The 20,659-nt window shown below is 41.9% G+C and overlaps 1 protein-coding gene across 1 annotated transcript; it reads right to left on the reverse strand.

The window, feature by feature from the left end:
• Window positions 1-498: 498 nt before the first annotated feature.
• On the reverse strand, window positions 499-17,660 carry LOC134468468 (uncharacterized). Its single transcript, XM_063222386.1, has 3 exons — window positions 17,235-17,660; window positions 6,387-6,494; window positions 499-4,135 (listed from the first exon to the last, which is right to left on the reverse strand). The coding sequence occupies exon 3, from the start codon at window positions 3,958-3,960 to the stop codon at window positions 1,462-1,464; it is 2,499 nt and encodes an 832-aa protein (XP_063078456.1). The 5' UTR covers window positions 3,961-4,135; window positions 6,387-6,494; window positions 17,235-17,660; the 3' UTR covers window positions 499-1,461.
• Between the last annotated feature and the right edge of the window lie 2,999 nt (window positions 17,661-20,659).

Here is a 20,659-nt window from a genome sequence, read left to right on the forward strand (position 1 = left end):
TACGTACAGTAATTGTTGCACAAAAGGGTACTGTCCCAACGTAGTAGAGTCATATACATTTTTTGTGCCTCAGATATTCCCGACCAGACTTTAAAGGAACAGTCTGCCATGTTTCAGTAATAAAGTCTGTTCTTCTCTGACCTGTGATGAGTTCATCCCGATCTGTCTCATCTGCAGACCCCAGACAGCAACGCACGCACCGTGTGCACCAACTCGTTGGCTCAGCTTTGACTTGGGGAGCATTGGGTGCTAAAAGTTAGAAGCGACCAAATTGTTCCAAGTGATCCCTATTTAAACACCCTTGCATGACTAGTTAACTGATCCAGAAGAAGTTGCACTAAATTAAATGTAGTGGTTTTCTATCTAGATAAAGAATGGCATTATAATTAAAGGCATAGTGACACATTCAGAGCACTTCGACTTCGGCACACTGATATCTTCATTCATTGGTCACTCACTAGTCCTCTCGCACGAAGGGAGAGGGGGAGGGGGCTGGGGGGGAGGGGGGAGGGGTGAAGATATCAATGCATCGAAGTCGGAGTGCTCCGAATGTGTTACTACGCCTTTCTTTAGAGAGAAAATCCCCATGTTTCATTTGGTGCAACTGCTTTTGGACCGGTTAACTAGTCATGCAAGGCTGTTTAAATAGGGAAAATGTGGAACAATTTGGTAACTTCTAACTCCCACCCGATGCTCCCCAAGGCAAAGCTGAGCCAAGCTAATGCTAACGAGTTGGTGGTGCGCGCGTTGCTGACTGGGGCTGCATCCGATGACGAGACAGGTTAGGATGTACTCATCACAGGTCAGAGATGAACATACTTTATTATTGGAAATCGGTGGACTGTTCCTTTAAGTCAGGCCCATTCAGACTTTGTTTAAACCGGACAATTGAAAATTATTTTTCTAGTAATACCAAGTGAACAAAAGTTTTTAAAAATACAGTAAGTCCTTTGTGGAATTACAGCACCTGTAGTCTCTGACAGGTCAGATGTCATTTGATTGGTGAGAGGTTGATTGTCTCATTCCAGGCAAGCTTTGCGGGGATTTGTTCAGTGATCAAGTGAGAAAATGGAAGTTGGGAGGTTGGACAGCAGTGTTGCCAGATTGGGTGGTTACCCGCCCAATTGGGCTGCTTGGGATGGCTGTCTGCGGGTAAAAACGGGAAAAATCGGCCATTTGGTGTTTTTTCTGCAGCCCATAGAAATCAATGCAATTTGTTGCAATTGGGCGGAATTTAGCACTTCTTGCCGTGTTTTAAGCACCTTTTGAACGGGATTTGATCAGACACATCTGGCAACACTATTGGACAGTAGGTGAGTCACAAGCACCCATGTTTCAGGTGCTAGGTCAGCACTCGTGTACTGTATCTCTTGGTAGTGCACAAACAGAGGGGCTACGTATTCTCCCTCCCTCCCTGGCTTTGGTTGCACTGGCATGGGGCAAGGACTAATTGCCACTCACTTAAGGGGTATGTCTCTGCAAGTGCCCAGTATGCCAAGGCTGAATCCGATAGTTGTTTCTGAAGTTTCCATGCCATGGCTCTTGGCCTTTTTCACCCTCTCTTGGGAAGTCACCGGCAGAAGATCTAATATAACAGGGATGGTCCGCTCTTTCTTTAACCCCCTTGAACAATTGCCATTGTCTCGGGTGGCTAGGCACAGATAATATTGCAGCAATCAGTGGAGGGCTCCATGGGTGTTTGGTTCTCTCACTTGTCCCCAAAGCAGAGATCACAGCCCAAGTGAAATCGTTGTTTTGGTACAGGGCCACCTGAGCTTCCTCCCTTGCACCCTCCACTGGACTCCGCCTCCTCAGCAGCCCTGGGCGAACCTTGATAGAGGAGACGGCCAATAATGTGGATTCTGCCATTATCCGGGTCAAGTAGTGTCCATCCCAAGCCATGAATGGATCATGACGAGGAATACGACCATGGCGAACAATGGCAATGCTCTGCCAGACCTTGGGGTTAAATAATTCTTCGTGCTGGAACCTCCGACCATCCTCATCGTATAGTTGAACGGTGGCCTCCTTCTTGAAAGACCCTGACCAGCCTGGCTTAGTCCATGCCTTTGCAGGAGGTTCATCTCTTTCCAAACTCTTCCCACGGTCCGAGGTCTGCTTCTGGTCTGTGTGTTTGTTAGCTCTTTCTTGGTTTACTACGTCTCCTGTGGTCTGAGTTCCACTGGCACTGCCTGCACCTGTTGACCCTTTCGGCTTAGCTGGTGCCTCTGAAGTGCGAGCCACCTTTGCAGGGGGTTCATCTCCTTCTAAACTCTTCCCACGGTCTGAGGTCTGCTTCTGGTCTGTGTGTTTGTTAGCTCTTTCTTGGTTTACTACGTCTCCTGTGGTCTGAGTTCCACTGGCACTGCGTGCACATGTTGACTCTTTCGGCTTAGCTGGTGCCTCTGCAGTGCGAGCCACCTTTGCAGGGGGTTCATCTCTTTCTAAACTCTTCCCACGGTCTGAGGTCTGCACATGGGCTGTTGGTCTTTCAGTGCTTTCTTTCTTTTCTACATCTCCTTTCATCTGAGGACCACTGGCACTGCCTGTACCTGTTGACCCTCTGGGCTTAGCCCATACCTCTGCAGTATGAGCCACCTTTGTAGGGGGTCCATCACTTTCTGAACTCTCACCAAGGTTCGAGGTCGGGGTCTGGGCTGTTTGTGTCACAGCGTTTGACTTTCTCTTCTGTGCTTTGCTGACTACTGGGCTTTCTGTCTGCTTTTCAGCTCTGACGTCGCCAGACGGCAAGTCTGCAGTGCTAATTTCTGGGCTAAGACTGTAACCCTGTTCTGTTTCAAAACGGTTAGTCAGCTGGTCAGCGGTGTTGTTGACGTGACTAAAACTGACCGCCATTGCCTTCACTGCCCCGTTGATGTTTAAATCAAGGTGGATTTGAATCTTCACCCATGAGAACACACTGATCATTCCCAAGTTGTCTTTTGTAGACCCTGACGTGTTTCCCTCCCCAGTAGATTTGGGCAGCATTGGTATGGGTGCAGCTAAGACCTCCCAAGTTAGGACTTCCCCCTCTTTGGCTAAATTTTTGCAAGGAGTACAGTTGGTGTACCAGTCATAAAATCTTTTGGACGAGTAGCCACTCGTAAACGGTTGAGCCTTGGCCCGCTGGCTGATGCATGACCTTGCACGCATCATAGCCTTCACTACATCCTGGACTGACATGTCAATGACCTTTCCTTTGCAGCTCTCTTCTGTTATTACGTTAGCCCTGGATGGGGTGTCAGCCAGCCTCACCTTCTCAGGGGCTCTAGAATACAGTTTGATGTTTGGCCTAGAAGCATCAGGGATGGGGAACGACGCCTCAATAAGGGCATCTAGCTCTGTCTTAGGTGAAGGATTCAAGTCTTCTAAACTGTCATGGGAGTTCTCTCTTTTGATAGTTAATGGTGTGACCTGCTCGGGAGCCGCAAGCAAACTCCCTTCGCCGCGGTTCACATGGTGGCCGCATTGCACTACAACATCCAAGTGGTCAGGGCATTTGTGGAGCACCTCACCATCCCATTTGCACTCACACTTGACACAGGAAGTTTTGTCCATAGGGGGATAGGTAGCAATGGCTAACCTTGCCCCGTAGTTCATGTAACATGTCCGACAGAGAAGCACCCTACACTCGCTTGGGCCTTCCCTCGGGCCAATGACGGTTTTATCCTTACGAGTGTGAACAGACTGTGGAATTATTGCTGTCTTTTCGGTCCTGGGACCTCTCCAGTACACCGTGGCAGAGGCAATGCCACACAGGCAGCAATCTCCCAGTTCGTACACCTCCCACTGGAGCAGCTTGGCCGGGTTCTCTGTCTGGTATCCCAGACGGGCATACCAAGCATTGCTGCTCTCATAGCCTCTCCAGACGCGGTCGGTGACGGTGCCTGGAGCTACAACCACTATAGCCTTTATGTTGTCCAGGTGAAAGGGCTTTGGATAATTGACTGGGGTAAACATGTCTACATGAAGTTTGAATTTTTGAGCGTCCTGGTGTCAAACTCCTGATCCGTGTTGAGTGGGCACAGCCAAAGGTCTTGAGGAGAACTCAGTCCTGTCGCCTGTTCCTGGTCCAGATCTTTGGTCGTTGATGTAAGGCGTCACTCCTTGTGGTGGAGCTCTCAGCTACTGTTCACTAGGGGAGAGGAAAAAAGCAAAATATGCTTCTTAGTTATGAGTCGCTTTTAAGTTAAAAAAAATATGTATACTGCCATTTTAAGTCATTCACTTTAAAAGCCAAGTAGGCTATGGCACATTTGAAGCAAAATTCCATTGCTGAAAACTCTGTTGTTGAAAACTGTCAAAAAATGATACAAATAGGTGCTACCTGGGCAGACAGAGGCCCCTAACCCACGGCTGCAACGATCTTCGCACTCTTCAAACAAAAGGGTAGTTCCTCGCGCTTTTGCTTTATCATCTGGTGCATCAACGGTAGAGAGACAGGAAATCTTCACTTGAAGGACAACACCGGAGCAGCACAGATGTAATTCTTTGAGTTTTTTATTCAAGTGCACAACATGACTAACGTTTCGATGGTTAGACCATCTTCATCAGAGTCCATGATGAAGATGGTCTAACACTATCGAAACGTTAGTCATGTTGTGCACTTGAATAAAAAACACAAAGAATTACATCTGTGCTGCTCCGGTGTTGTCCTTCAAGTGAAGATCTTCGCACTCTCTTTACATTGCTTTTACCATAAGGCCCATTTCTGCATTCATATTTTATTGCTCCCTCATAACACCAATGTATCCGTTTCTGCCTATCAGAGCCCCCTTAAAAATGTGATTTTTAGAAAGGGTAAATATATCTACAAATAAATAGGCTAAATAAAAAAGAATAAATAAATAAAAAACTTCTACAACCTCCTTTAGTATCCTCTGTATGACTGCTGCACAAAGGTTGTCACCTGAAGGCTTTCAGAATCAAGGTAGGCTTACTATTTACCGGTAGTGTGGAAAAAAAAAACATCCAATAAAAAAAAGCAGTATCTGAAAGAAAACACTAAAATGATACACCATGCTGTAAGGTGTATGGTATGTACCGGTAATGTGACACCATGTTGTAATTATGCAATGCCTATTGTTTCATTACAACATAGGCCTAGTTTCTTTGTAAAATGGTAAAATGTATTTGTTGACATATGGCATCGCCATGCATCATTCACCAGATTGGAATATCATAGGCAGACCTAAAACTTGGATAGTGTGGGGTAGTATTTATAGAAATGTATAAGAATGGTTCGGCTAAATTAATGATTGATTCTTGTGTTTGTAATTTTAGACATATTTAAACATGTCACATTACCTTCCTGTACTTCTGTGCTATGAAACCACCTCAGGTCACCAGTGTTGCCAGATGTGTCTGACCAAATCCTGCCCCAAAGGTTCTCAAAAAAAGCCAAAATGCTAAATTCCACCCAAATTATCGATTAATTCATTCATCATTAGTTGATAGCCTTATCGATCGGCTTACCATTAATTGATAAGCGGCATTTTCCCCCCGAAATCTCAATGTTTCTACTAAAAACTACTAAATCTAAGAGATAAAATACCACATTTAAATTAATTCTATTTCAATTCTTTAATCCAAAGTGGGAAATATTCCCACTATTCACAGTCCTCTTTACACACACTCTTCACATGCCCATTTCACCTGGGTCTCTTGTCAGTTGAATTGTCAATTAATTGCGATTAATGTTTTTTAATCGATTAATCGTTTGCATCCCTAATTGGGCCAAATTTAAAAACAAATTGCATTGATTTCTCTGGGCACAAAACTGCAGAAAAAAATGGCAAATGGCCAATTTTTCCCCTTTTTACCCGCAGACAGCCATCCCAAGTACCCCAATTTGGCGGGTAACCACCCAATCTGGCAACACTGCCCCAAAAGCAGCTGCTGTAACGCTGCTCTATGCAGGCAAAAAAGTATTCTATTGTCAAATATGTTAAGAATACTTTTTCTTCCTCGTCTGCCATTTTTTTCACTCTGGTTTCCTTCTTTATCTTTTTCCCTGTCCCTGACTTTATCTTTTGTAGACACTGTAGCTGCTGCACATCAGCCAAGGTCAAAATCCAGACACAGAAACCCCACACAGGGAGACAAAACAGCCAGACCAAACTCTTGAACCAATTCATAACCAACAACCTGTCCAACAACGGGATTTCCATTAATTATAGATCTTTTAGTGAACATTGCCACTTTCAAAATAGTAGATATGTTTGTGCAAATAACCACCAATTGCATTCCTGAGAGAAAAAAAACCCTCTTTTTTAAAGTTTACAATGGTCTCTTAACCTGTTTTGACCAAATAAAAGAACATGCCTGGACTGACTAGAGGCAGAATCCAACACACAGCATGTATACAGTATATCAAATATACTTACATGATCTCTTCCACTTCAACTTGAAGTCGCTCTATCTTCAACTTCATGTACGGTCCGTCAGGTGGAAGAGGCGACTCGGCGTGTCACCATTAGTGCGTGGGGTGTCTTCTGTGGAGAGAAACAATAGAGACACTCAGTTGAAGGAGAGGTGTGACCAACGAGCCTAACACTATGGAGTATGCCTTGGCAGTAGTGAAACAGTATCTGAAGCAGTATCAGTTCCACACAATACTGTTTCACAGAAGGGATTCCCATAGGTACACTTTGTATATCCCCTCATTTGTTGCACTTGTGTGTGGGTATGTGTGTCTGTGTCTGACTGTGTGTGTGTGTCTCTGAGCTTGTATGCATCAGTAAATATGGTTGGCTGTGTGTGTGTGTGTGTGTGTGTGTGTGTGCAACTGAAGCTCCCCTCACTACATTGTACTTGGATTTTACACTAGAAATGTTTACTTGGATCCACCTACTGCGTGCGTGCGGGCCTCTTTGGCTCTCAGCCAGGTTTTTTTGTTTGCGCACTATCCACTTCATGTTTGCATATGTCATTATACGCATCGCCAGGTTTCCCCTGCCACCTGTTACTGCTTTAAGAGTGAAGTGGATTTCTGCCGAAATTCGAGCCCCTCGGGCCCCCGGTTCTGGGCGGCGCAAGGCCTGGTCCTGTCGTCTCGTTTTGGAAGAATTTCAGCTCACACAGTGTTTTTCAGCAGTCGTTGTTGTTGCGTTTATTGTCTTCAAAGTTCTTGCTAACAGCCACCAGCGTACCAAGAGTGAAGAGTTGGCCAACCCGAGAACAGCTTGCTTCAGATACGTGAGGTACCGTTCACAAAGTGATCTGGAGTCCAGTTGGCAAAGCGCCACATTATATACCCTAGGCACCCCCCACACTATGACGTCTTGGGCCATTTAAGGAAGTTTACAATGGAGGATTTCTGCCCTATGTTTAGCATGAAAAAATATGCAACCATAAGTGGTATTGCTTCCCCTCGAGTTAGGCCTTTACTCCTGGTACGTGGCATACAAAGTCATGGTAACATTTGAACATTTGCACATACCGGCACACTCCAACAACATACAATCCACAAAAACTATACATGAACCGGCACCAAATATGGACCGGCACCCGTGTTGCCTTCTGCGTACCGTACCCAAGGCCGTTACCAGATTTTGGCTGGGCCTGGGACAAAGTTATCTGAACGGGCCCCCTCACCCAATACATGCAATGTGGTGAGGACCCAATTCTGCCCTCCTTTCTCCCAGGGCCCGGGGCAACTGTTCTCTTTGTCCCCTCTTGTCAGCTTCCCTGATCGTACCTTTGGACAGATTTATATTGGTGGAATTCTGTGTAGGTGAAATACAATACATTCTGAGTGTGTGTAAGTGTGTGCACATGCCTTGTGTATATGCAGTTGCATATGGTTTTGTGATCCTCTTTCCCTGTATTACTACTACTAATAGTGAACTAACTATCACTCTATTAGTCCTTGATGTTTTGTGGACCCACAGGGGTCAAGATACACTAATACTCCGGATTCTTTAGTTGGTGGCGTTGTCTGAGGCTAATAGAGTCACCCGTATTTTCTCCCTGCCTCAGCTCGGGTACTCTGGAATGTTTGCTATGAGCACCCAGTCCTGAAGGTAACCACAGCTCTCAGCTGCGTGAGTGGCCCAGGGCCTGCTCGAAACCACAAATAGAAGTTTCCTTTAGGCCTCTCAGAGCCACAACCTCATTCAACACATAGGCCTGCTTATTTCTTTTATTATGTTTTTTGCCTTTAAGCATCACCTGAAATCTACAACAAGAGCTTGCATGTTTTCTTCATGTCAGCAAAGACACAGACGGCCTATTTTTTTTGATAGTTTTTTGCAACAATGAGCACTTTTGCTATTCTGATGTATTCTGCTTAGTCTAGGTTTGTTAACTACTGCCATTCATCATCACCACTGAAACTCCCACAGCTCAAAAACGTAAAAAAGCGATATTTTAAAATGGTTAATATCTTGTCCAAACCTAGCGTGCAATGTCACAAAAAACACCTGACATTTTGATGTTTAGTTCTTGAGTCATTTCAGAGATAATGTGATGTAGGCCTAAAGGTTAAAATGAGTAGTAGGAAAGTGGTAATAGTGTACTGTTAGAGAGGAGATTACCCCACCTCTGTGTTACCCCACCTGACACCCTACCCAAAAAAGAATTAGCAATAGCATTTTGGGTTGAGTGTCGAGTGGGGGACACTCATGTTAGATGGGATGCTCTTCTCAAGTCAAGTCAAGTGTACTTCATTGTCAAAAATCTATGTAACAGGGTTAGCACAGAAGTTTGACATTGAGTTTGAACAGTCTGCAATGTGCAGTTTAACTACAATAAGACATAGACAATAATCTCTCTCTATCTCTCTCTCTCACACACACACACACACACACACACACACACACTAACTCATACATGAATTAACTATTTTTTTCTCTGACACATTACATTCACTCACAACACACACTCAAACGTGCAGTTTTAAACATACCGATATAGACATGTACAATACACACCCACACGCACGCACTCACACACACACACACACACACACAACCTAAATCTACTCTATTACAACTCTATTACAACTTGTGTCAACCTTAAAGGCACATTTTCTCTTAAGAACTGTCGTAGAATTTGTACGTAAAATAGTAACCTTTGACCCCCTCAGAGGGTGGACTTGTCAATCAGGTCCAGTCATATCAAAAGTGTCTAGAGATGCCCCTAGTAGCGCTCCCAAAACCACTTCTGCTTGAGGGCTTGAGGGCAACTTCTACTTGAGGATTTCATATGCCCTTGCTATAGGAGTCATTTCCCTCTCCTCTTCAGTCAATCAGCATCCTTCATGACATTGTAGAAACTTTTCAATCATGGATTTGGCTCTGGTCTATATTATTGAAAAATATAATTATCTTGCTTATTTTTATTTAGGGCAATAATTCCTCCAGTTTTCTCTCTGTGTAGTTCATTAGGGTAACACGTTTAGAAAGAGGAACTTTAACAGCAATACTGTTGGTGACAACTGCTTTGTATCACACTCACACTCAGCACTCTTAAATTAGAGATTAAACAAATAGAGAAGGGTTGTAGACATTGTATTCTATGATTTTGTGTCTTTGAATTTACTTGTATATCATGTTTTTAGTTTTGTTTCATGCTGTTTATTTTGTTTCTTTAGTACCATCATAGCTTGTTTTGTTGTTTTCATATTGTAATATCATTATTACTTCTAATCACAATTTTTAAACTTAACATCAATTCTTGTCCAGGGACTATGATAATTAGCCTTGAGGTTATGGCTCTGTTGTATGTTTGTGCAGTGACCCTGTCAAACCTTAAAGGTGCACTGTGTACGATTTTTAGTTGTTTATTTCCAGAATTCATGCTGCCCATTCACAAATGTTATCTTTTTCTAACTTAACCTTGAACTTTTTTCACGAATCTAGCAATGATGGCAGTTGCAGTTGTCTTGTCTTGTTTTTCCAACACAATTCTTAATACTTGGTAGACGTCGCTGACCAAAGTGTCTTGTGTTTGGCAGATAGCATAGCATAGGAAGACAACCCAATTAGAGACACCTGCCATTTTCAACATTAAATATGATAACATACAAAATACGAGCAATACAATATAAAACTCACAAAGAGCTCGCCATGTCTTCATCTTTCAAGTATACTCCTTCAAATGTTCAGTCTGAGTCCTGCCTCTCTCTGTTATGCTACTTATATAGTAGACCCTTTCTTATGGAAGGTGAGGGGACACCTGCACTATTCACATGACATGACACGACTCTGCTTTTTAGATAAAGTAACCCAAATATAAACACATAGTATCAACCTGTTCAAGGTGAGGAGACATATGGTGTGTTCTCATGGCAAGGCAGTGGGGGAAAAGGGCAGAAACAATTGTTATTACAGTCATTATTTTTTGCACAATTACATTCATGTGATGTCATCAAATTATGACAGGTAGTGGGTGACACCCACTGTGGGTCTATTGCTTTTGATATTAGGTCTCCATGCTGCTAAATGAGGATGAGAGTTGCCCTCCGTATGGCTGGTCTCATGGCATCTGGCTCACAATCACCAAAGAAACAGTAGGCCTACAGACAGTTAGACACTTTTTGTAAACTTTCTGAGACCTGTATATGGGTCAAAAGACTAACCGTGTCCTAACAAAAGTCCTAACGGTGCATATATGAGTAATTTCACTGAATATGTGGAATCTAGTAAAAAGTTATCAGAAGAGTTGTTGGTAAACAGGATGCTTTGTGTTGAATGACAGAGTATGGTCTCACACAGGATAAAAATTAAAGGGAAGTTAAGTACATTGTGAAGTTTCAGAGTGTGAGGGAAGAGAGCATGTGTTCTTATCTGCGTGTGTCTGTGTGCTCGAGTGTGTCCGGAATGTTTTCAGCCCCCACTTTGAATGTTTGAGAATGTGTGTGTACTGTGTGTGTGTGTGTGCTTGTGTAAGTCTGTGTGTCTCTGTGTCCTAAAACTATTGTGTGCTTGTGCGTTCGGTAGTTACAAGTATTTTTTTAGTTTTGGAAGTATAACAATACATACGTGATTGACCTAATAATGCATATCCTTCTTAGTTTTATTTTCTTTACAATTCTGGAGCTGGATTGAACCATCTGGCGGGTCGTATTGGGCCCCCGGGCCTTATATTATGTTTGACACCCCTGCTCTGACATTCTTTAAAGGGACACTGTGCAGGAAATGGTCAAAAAAGGTACTGCAACTATGCTGCTTATTGAAATTGGGCTGCCTATTGCCAAATTTGATCTTTACATGAACGTTTACTAAGTATTAAACAAATACTTTCTAGTATAGTCCAAGTACAGTCGTTTTTGCAGCTAAAAATGGCTATATTTGGAAATTCAAAATGGCGGACCATGTAGGACCATGAAAAGTGCCATTTTTCCAGTCATAATGAATACTTAGAATTTGATGCTGATGGTAAGTATTCATGAAAAAGGTAACATTAGTGAATTGGCAGCATGAATTCTGTAAATAAACAACTGAAAATCTCACACAGTGTCCCTTTAACTCCACCAAGGAGTGTGGGACCTTTTTATTTTAACCAGGAAGCACCTGCTAAAAACACCTGCTATATGACTATGCCTTTTTTGGAAAAGGTACCCTCCGAAATATCCGAAATATCTAATCTATATCTAAATCTCCGAAATATCTCAGCATCCGAATAGTGCAGGTGGATATGTCAGAAAAAAGAGGTTTAGGAACATTTCATATAGATTTTTCCAAATTGTGTTTTTTCCATTTTTTTCCCGAAGTGGAAACGCCCAAAATCCAAGATGGCGGATATGCAGTCAGATTCTAACACAATTGAATGTAATGGAAGGAAACATGTCATATACATTTTTGGAATTGGTGTTTTTTAGCATCTCTTGGACCCCATGAATACAAAACTACCTGATTCTATTTCCCCCCTTCATTTTTAGAACCAAAATCCAAGATGGCTGACATAACATATAGCAAAAATGACATGTTTGGTGTTTTGAGGTCTCTAAAGTCAGTGTTTTTTTCTTGTATTTTTAATATTCTTGATGTATACAGGACCGTTCAGTCAGTCATTACATGAACTTTTTCAAAAATCATTTAAAATGTATAAAAATTCAACATGACATCTATAAAACGATTGCGTAAGCTTACCTCTCTATATGGCCAGCTGATGTGTCTCATCCCAAATCTGAGCTGGCCCCTTTGATAATTTGTGTTTTATATTTCTAGGACCCCTCTGAAAAACAATCTGTTTCCAATTTTTAGAAGCAAAATCCAAGATGGTCAACATTGTAGCAAAATATGAACATTTGGTATTTTCAGGTTTATTAAGCTATTGTGTTATTTTGTACGCCTATTGGTAATATTTTGATAGGCACATAACTGTCATTACATTAAATGTTTCGTCTCATAGGAAGAGCATCTGGAATTTGGGTTGACACACTGTAAATCTTGTGCGCACATGTCGGCTAGCAATTGGCTAGTTGCAAAAAGTTGGCCTGTTGCCTCCAACTAAATTCTCTAGACTGATCAGAAAGTAAAAGAAAATCCTATTAATTCATTTCATTGAACAACTGTAAAAAAAATTATGGGCAAGAGGACCACCTTCATGATGTGCAGCATCATTGAGGGAGCCAGTTTCTTTTCATTTTTATGTCAATTATTTTCATAAAAGATTCACACTTGTGCCACTTATACGGATCCTCATGATGCCAAAGGTCTCACAAAGGTCAGTGTATGATAGTGTGGCAATCAGCAGTCAGCGCACCTGACAATCTTGCACCTGAAACACAGAGGACAGACCAAGGAACCAGCAGGGAGGACAGCCAAGCCCCCTTGAGTCATGACATATGGTAGTACTTTAGGTTTGGGTTCAAATAACAGAAGGCCTTGGTTCCAAGTTGTGTGAGCCCACTCTCCTCTTCTTCACTACACATGGCTTCAGAATTGGGATGACTTGCTATGAGGCCAACATAGGCATGCCAACCGGATGAGCCACAACAGACCCACAGAGACGTGATCTCAATGGATGCTACTGATGGGTGAAGCATAATATTAGACACCATGGATGATATAGGCCTAAGTAAGTTGGGAATTATATGAGGGACGTTCAGAGCGTGTGAAGCACATGAGTGGGCTTACAGTAGGGAAGACCATATCAGGGTATGACCCATCACTACAGTTGAGGATATTCTCTGACTGTCATGCCAGAGAGCCCAGTTCTATGAGCAGAGAGCATGGCAAGATTGTTGGCATTGGAGGAATGCAACATCCCGGATAGAACATACGGTTTCACAGCCTTCAGATAAGCTGAGGCCGACCTTGAAGCAACTTTGTAGCCCTTTGCCTCGATATAGGCAGCCAATCCAGTGAATGTGCATATTACTGTACAGGTAGCACTGCATAATAGGTAGGCCTACTGTACATGAAGCGACTCATAGCAATGGTTGTTGGAACAATAATTTGGACCAGCACGGAATCCTCTGTGCTCGAATTCACAAATGAATGGCGTCACAGTAGAGTAGAGTATCATTTATTGATTTATAGACCTGAAAGCAACATTAATGTTGATTTTGCTAAACAAAATGTCTTCCATCTTGACTTCAAAATATTAAATATGCCAATTTCGCCATAAATTATGTCAGCCATCTTGGATTTTGCCACAAAAAATGAAGGAAAACATTGAAAATAATTTGTTTTCTATTCAATGTTGCCCTGGAATTATAAAACGGCATTAATGGTGAAATTTCTACACACAATGGCAGCCATCTTGAATTTGCCACTAAATGTTCACGAAAAAAATGGAAACAGGTGGATTTGTATTCGGGGGGGTCCTAGAAGTAAAAAAAAACACCAGATGGAAAAATCTATATGAAATGTTCCAAAACTTACATATCAACCTATACTAGAAGCACACACCAAAAAAAACATGAAATAAGTTGCATTCAAAAGTTAGGACCCTCATCCTATATTAGAATGTGTTCATTTCTTTAATCTCAAGAACCTGAATGTAGCTTCTATACACTATTACCTTTCATTTTTGCTCAACACTTCAATTTGTTCAGTTATGTAGAATTTAGACAAAAACATAGTGTGTGTGTGTGTGTGTGTGTGTGTGTGTGTGTGTGTGTGTGTGTGTGTGTGTGTGTGTGTGTGTGTGTGTGTGAGGGTGTGAGGGTGTGAGCATGTGTGTGTGAGTGTGGGAGCATGTGTGTGTGTGTGTGTGTGAGAGAGAGCATACTGTATGTGTGTGTGTATGCGTGTGTGTGTGAGCATATGTGTGTTTATGTGTCTGAGAGAGAGAGAGAGAGAGAGAGAGAGAGAGAGAGAGAGAGAGAGAGAGAGAGAGAGAGAGAGACTTGTGTGTGAACTGCTGTAAGGCTAATTGCGATAATCAAATGTGTTGCAATGTACAATAATGTGTATTAGGTCTTTGTGGCATGTGTTGGATTTGTATAAACTGACAGACAACCCAATTTCCTTTGTGATTAATAAGAGTACTCTACTCTACTCTACTCGACTCCACTTTATCTCCTGTGCGGCCCTGAATCTATTTATAGCCACAGCAGCTGCACATATCCCAGGGTCGAGACACCCAGACACCCTGTTAAGAAAACTCAACGAGGCCCTGCCGTGGCCAAACGGAAGGGCACTCGTCTATCATGCGGCTGACCGGGGTTCGAGTCCCGGCCCGGGTCCTTTGCCGGCCCTTCCCTGTCTCTCTCTCCCTCGTTTCCTGTCACCACCCTCACTGTCCTATCATAAATAAAGTAAAAAAGACCACAAAAAACTCAACGATACAGTGAGACCACAACAATCAGATGAGGTATACAATTGACTTTTACGAAAGCAGAGAGATTGAGAAGCCTGGAAGCTTAGCGTTTTTGGGCTCTCTGTCCCTCCTTTCCACTATGGCCGTTCTTAATGAGGAACACAAAAATGGAAAATTACAGGGGTCACACACAGTTCAGTGCAGAGAACAACTCCTCTACGCTTCATATCTGAGACAACCTTGAAGATGTATCCTCCCAATACCTAGATGTCACATAATTCACTGGCGAGAGCTCAGTGAAGGGAACAGAGTCACCAGAAACTCAGAAAGAGAAGCAAAGTTTTTGCTAGCGATTATAATTATTTTTACACACCGGGACACCGAAACTCCAAAGGAGAGCTCAAAAGGACAGAGAAAACTCCAACAGTATGCCAATTTTGACTAGTTGCCCTTAATGGTCGTGTGCAATAACAAGGGCTAATGCAACATCTTAGTTTCTACCGCATTTTGCAAAACAGTGCAATAAACAATTTTTGTAGTAGGCCTTGTGCTATTTTTTTCAAGTCCATAATGACGTAATTCTGTGGTGTAGGCTTAGTGCTTAGTCTAGTCTGCTTCCTGTTAGTGGTACTGTACTTAAACCGGAAAAAGCATTTTTGATACAGAATTTCCTAGGGCAACAAATCTACAATCTGCATGACGTACAAAAAATAGACAGTGTGTAACAGAAGTGAGTACACCCCTCATTTTTCAGCAGATTTTTAAGTATGTTTTCATAGGACACCAATAAAGAAATTTCACTTTGACACAATGAACACTAACCTATACAACTTACATTATTGCTTTACTTTGTTGCCCACTCGAAAAGAAAAAAAATCAACATACAGTAAACTTGTACCCACTAAAGTGAGTACACCCCAGGTTAAAATCCCTTTGAGAGTGTCTGAGAATGGGCCGTGTGGGCCTGAAACGTCTCGAAATTAAAAGTGATTATTATATGGTGTGACGTCATCGGTCGAATGCTCCATTCATTTCAACGGGGCTCCCCAACGTTCGCACGTCTGTTATTTTTCGATAACGGACGGGTTGGTCTATAACAGACCGCTGTCAATGGCAACAAGACTTTTCACTGCTAAAGCAACTTTTCAACAAGACTCTAATCAGCTGCTGTGATAGACAACACCTGTTGTCCTGGCTACCTAGCTGTTGCCTAGCGGTGTTCCACAACGGCACTGTTTTGTTTTGCGCAGCAACAATCTTTTGACATTAAAAACTATAATAGACTTAACATTAAATAGGCCTAAAGAAATGTCCCCGCCATGTGTGAATCATTTCCGCTCCGCGTCGGGGTCTAAAGATTCTCTCTGTTGTGCTGCTATTCCACGGTAGCGACCTTCTCGCTGAACGTTAACCCTTACTTAATAGGGAGCTCATCTGTGTGCGTTTCGTCCATGCCCTACATTGAACCATTTTGAGTCTGTATCTGACTAAAAGAGAGGTGTGTGAGATTTGACTGAAATCCAGAGAGTATCATGATGTGCTTCAGTAGTCGCAGTACATGTTGACATGCATATTTCTTTATGTGAAATTCAGCTTTCCAATGTTGTTGGCATTCATTCAGCCCCAAACCATGTCAGCCCAACTACCATGGTTGATTTTACAGACCGGACACTTTTCTTTGTATAAATCACTTTTTCGTGTTTCAGTAAACGCACACCGTGTGAGGTGCGTAGGCCTACGGCGGTCAATTAGACTCAACTTGAAAAGAGTGGTCGATGCACACTCGGAACTCGGAATAAGGTCTTATTAAATGTAACTGCATGAAATTCTGAGTGTGCGACGACCATTCTTTTCAAGATAAATCAGTTTTTACCACTATACATAGGCTAATTGACATAATCTAATGCAAATTTGTTTATCTTGGCCTCATCAGAGACAAACAGAGTGGCTGCTAGAAGCATGCGATGTGGTCTGATGACACCAAGATAAGCAAATCTGCTTTAGATGATGTCAAGCATGTATGGTGGTAAAAAGTGATTTGTACAAAGAAAAAAGTTACCGGTCTTTAAAACCATGCATGGTAGTGGGACTGACATGTTTTGGGGTTGTTAATTGTTAATAATTTCAATATTGGAAAGCTGAATTTCACCAAAAGAAGCATGCATGTCAACATGTACCGTGACTACCGAAGCAGATCATGTTTTCCTCTATGGAATTTTAACATATAGGGTGTACTCACTTTTGTGAGGTTGGCTACATTTTGAGAACTTATGAAATTATTTTGAGTGAACAATAAATTGAATTAGCTGTACAAGTTGCACATTGGCTGTCCATTGTGTCAAAGTGAAATTTCTTAAATTTTTCCCCATGAAAATATATACTTAAAAATACGCAGAAATGTGAGGGCTGTACTCATTTCTGAGACATGTACATTCATTTTTACACAAAATTACTGTCTGATGCCAATTACAGTTACACTGAGTAGCCGTCACATAAACTGTATGCCGTGCCTGACCTACCGGATACTCAGCAAGTGTTTGTTGGCAGGGCGTCCCCCCTTCAACTCAGCGTCTGGCAGTAGTGAGTAAGGACAGATGCTTGGTCAGGTGGGTCACGTCGTGTTCCCCCGTAGAGGAGAAGGCTGCCTGGTCTGCTACTTGTCCTCCTCTCTTCTCATGAGTCAAGCGCCAATTGATAAGATCTAGATGTTTTTCAGAAAAAAACTGTCTACTCAGCCAACCGTCGCCTCGTGTTTCCTCAAATCATTCAAGATGAAAAAAATCCAAGATGAAAAAAAAAATCTGTCGTCTGTAACAAAATCAACAAATTCACTCAGCATGCATCATAGTACAACGACAACTGACAAACAATATCAGTACACCATCACTGCAAACAATAGCTGATCCCAGGCAGGTGTCTATGTAAAGGCTCCTCTCAGAGCTCGGCAACGGCTGAAACTAGCAGTTCTCAGACATAGTAAGATGCATCCCCTCTGCTTGTCTTCTCTTTTTTATGAACCCCCAGAAACTTGAAAACCTCCCTTGTTGCTCAGCCAATCAGATTTGAAACATGTTTGCATGTCTGTCAGGATTTCTGTTGTTTACAGTCCTTACATTTGTTTACATTTAAATTCAAATTCAGCTGTACTTTGCTGGCATGCCTGGAAGTAGCCTATCAGTGTTGCCCTTGCCAATTACAAAATTTACAAAATTACAAAAAATGCACAGACAAATAGTTGGCTGTCTTGACATGGGTTTCGTGTTGAAGGCAGTGCTTTCTCGGTTTCCTTGTACTCCCTTAGGTTTGAACTGATTCATTTAACTCATTTATTGGATCTTTTACATGTTTAAAAATTCTTACAGATATTTACACTGATTTTTGTTTGATTTTATATTCTTATGTTATGGTCTTACCAATTATATCCTGTTCATCTTCTCTACTTCCAACAGCATATAGTCATTCAGGGTGTGGACCTTTTTCTAATATGTGAAAATATAAAACGTTGTTTTAAATTATCAAGCGGGTGGAATGTAGAATTCTGGCGTATTCAGAATGTGCTTTCTGCACACGCATGTGGCTTGTGTACACGTGGGCATGCCACAAGTTGACTTATAACGATACTGTTAAGAGGAAGCAGAAGGGAGGCCTGGGTGAGCCCTGCCCAGATAGAGCATATTTACGACTGGTGGGCATATTTACAACCACTGTTGCCCTGATCAGATAGAGTATATTTACGACTATTGGGCATATTTATAACTGTTGTTGGAGTGGAAGGTAATTAGTGCAAGTCTGGGAGAATTGGAGAGTTACCTTCTCCAGGCCACTTGCATTCTATGTATGTTTTTTTCAAGACATATCCTTGCATCCTTGGTTCTGGACACTTTGTTCAGCTTAACTTAAATATAAACACAAGGTTACTGGTAAACAGCTCAAGGAACACACTGTGGAAAGTTACTAAGGTAGAGGGTCCTTCTTTTAAGAAAGATATGGTGGAGAGACGTGGCAAATTTGGGGTATAAAGTCTTTGGCCTTCGTCTTCCATTTTGTCATTCTTGGAGAAGGGATACTCGAACCTGGTAAGAGAAACGCTGCCCTTGTGCAGTTTTCATTTTGCAAAGACTTTGTCATTTTTTTGGACTCGGTGACACTTAGTCACATCTTGTCCTTTACTTTGTATTCTCATTTTTACTTTATGTTTTATTTATTTTATTTATTTGAATCTCCTCTTACTGCTAATAAACTACAACTTGATTGACCCTTTTAATTACTACGTCAAGACTTATTTTATTTTTTGCAAAGGAGTTAGTTAAAACACAACGCAGAGCAGAGCATCCATCCTTCGATTTTTATTGAAGAAGATGATCTCGGTGAAACGTCCAAAATCTATCAAGGTGTTCACTGTGAGGTAATTCTGGGTTACAATACAATGTAGGCTATTGGTTGTTTTGGGTAGGGTGCACACATCCAAAGTCACTTGTTGCAGGTGCCAGACAAAAGTGTCCAACAGTTTAAGAAGGTTCGTCTGCACACTCAGAAATAAGCTCCAAAAAATAATTTAATTCAAATAGTTTCACATATTTCGTCGTTTTACATACACACAGACAGCATCATGTCTTGACCATGCAAAATCTGTTTATGACCAGAAAAAATAGACTCTAAATGAAATATCACCTGGTCCAAGTGTCTTTGATGAGCACTTTCTTGACCCAGCCTTGCTTAGTTTTTTGACAGTGGTATTGTTTTATGTGGCCCCACTCCCTATCCTAGAGATGTTTACAGTCTCTTTCAGACAAACTTTTATGGGGGAAAAAAACATGAGCTCTTAATAGTGCACCTTGTGTCAAAAAGATGAGGAATTACTTTTATATTAGGTTGATATCGGATAAGAGCTGAAAGTGTACTGGGTATAAAATTAACCTTTGACCTAAATAATTTTTCAGGTTCACATTTCTTCACTAATTAACATAATTGACAGTAAGGTGTCAACTTCTCACTGTAAGTAATCACTACAATTCTCAAAAAGAGGATTTATCATGCCTCCACCTACTGAAAGTGGAGGCAATACTGTCCTTCCCTCCATTCGTGCTTGTGTCCATCCTCGATTGTAAGTCACTTTGGTCTCGATGGTGACCCCTGGGCGTCTGTGTTACGATCAGGAGTGTTTGTAAATCCCGTAGAGTAGTCGAACGAATTCGACTGATAAGAGAACAATAGGACATGTATATGTCCCCGATTCTCTGAAGGAGAATGAGAGAGACTACTCTCTGCCGTTCCCTTCTCGTCCAGAAAGCTCACTGATCTGATGGTGGAAGAGGAATTGCGCAAGCGCGCGCCACCTTTTACGCTCCTCTCAGAAGACGGCAACGCGGGGCCTAGCGGTCTTTTTGCCTGTCGGCAGTGATTTTATGGTGTTTGGTGGATGTCCCCTAGGAAGAGGACCTTCCGTAGAGAGTAGTGTCTCTCATTCTCCTTCAGAGAACCGGGGACATACACATGTCCTATTGTTTTGTTTTGTCCTTTTGTCCTTAGTGCCTTGGCATGTTTTGTTGTTATATATTTTAATATCATGATTACTTCTAATCATCCTTTTTAAACTTAAAGGATAACTTCAGCCAATTTCAACATGCTGTTGTAATGCTCACACTACCCTGCACTTGTCAGTACCTGAGTTTTTTTTCCTTCAGCCTTTTCCAAGATCCTGGTCTTTGTAATGGGTGCTTGGTAGCATTTCAATTTTTTTAAAAATGTATTCCCAAAAACATCCAAAAGGTTATGCAACATCAGCAGACAACTAGCAAATATAAAATATTTGGAGTAGGCCTATGTTATTTTTTTTAATGATTTAATTTAAATCAAAGTTTCAAGGACTCCTTCACAAACTTATGGCAAGTATTCTCAGGGGATTAATAGATGTACTATAACGTTCATTATGTCTAACTGTTTT

Source organism: Engraulis encrasicolus, chromosome 18, assembly GCF_034702125.1.
Source record: "Engraulis encrasicolus isolate BLACKSEA-1 chromosome 18, IST_EnEncr_1.0, whole genome shotgun sequence".
Lineage (NCBI taxonomy): Eukaryota > Metazoa > Chordata > Actinopteri > Clupeiformes > Engraulidae > Engraulis > Engraulis encrasicolus.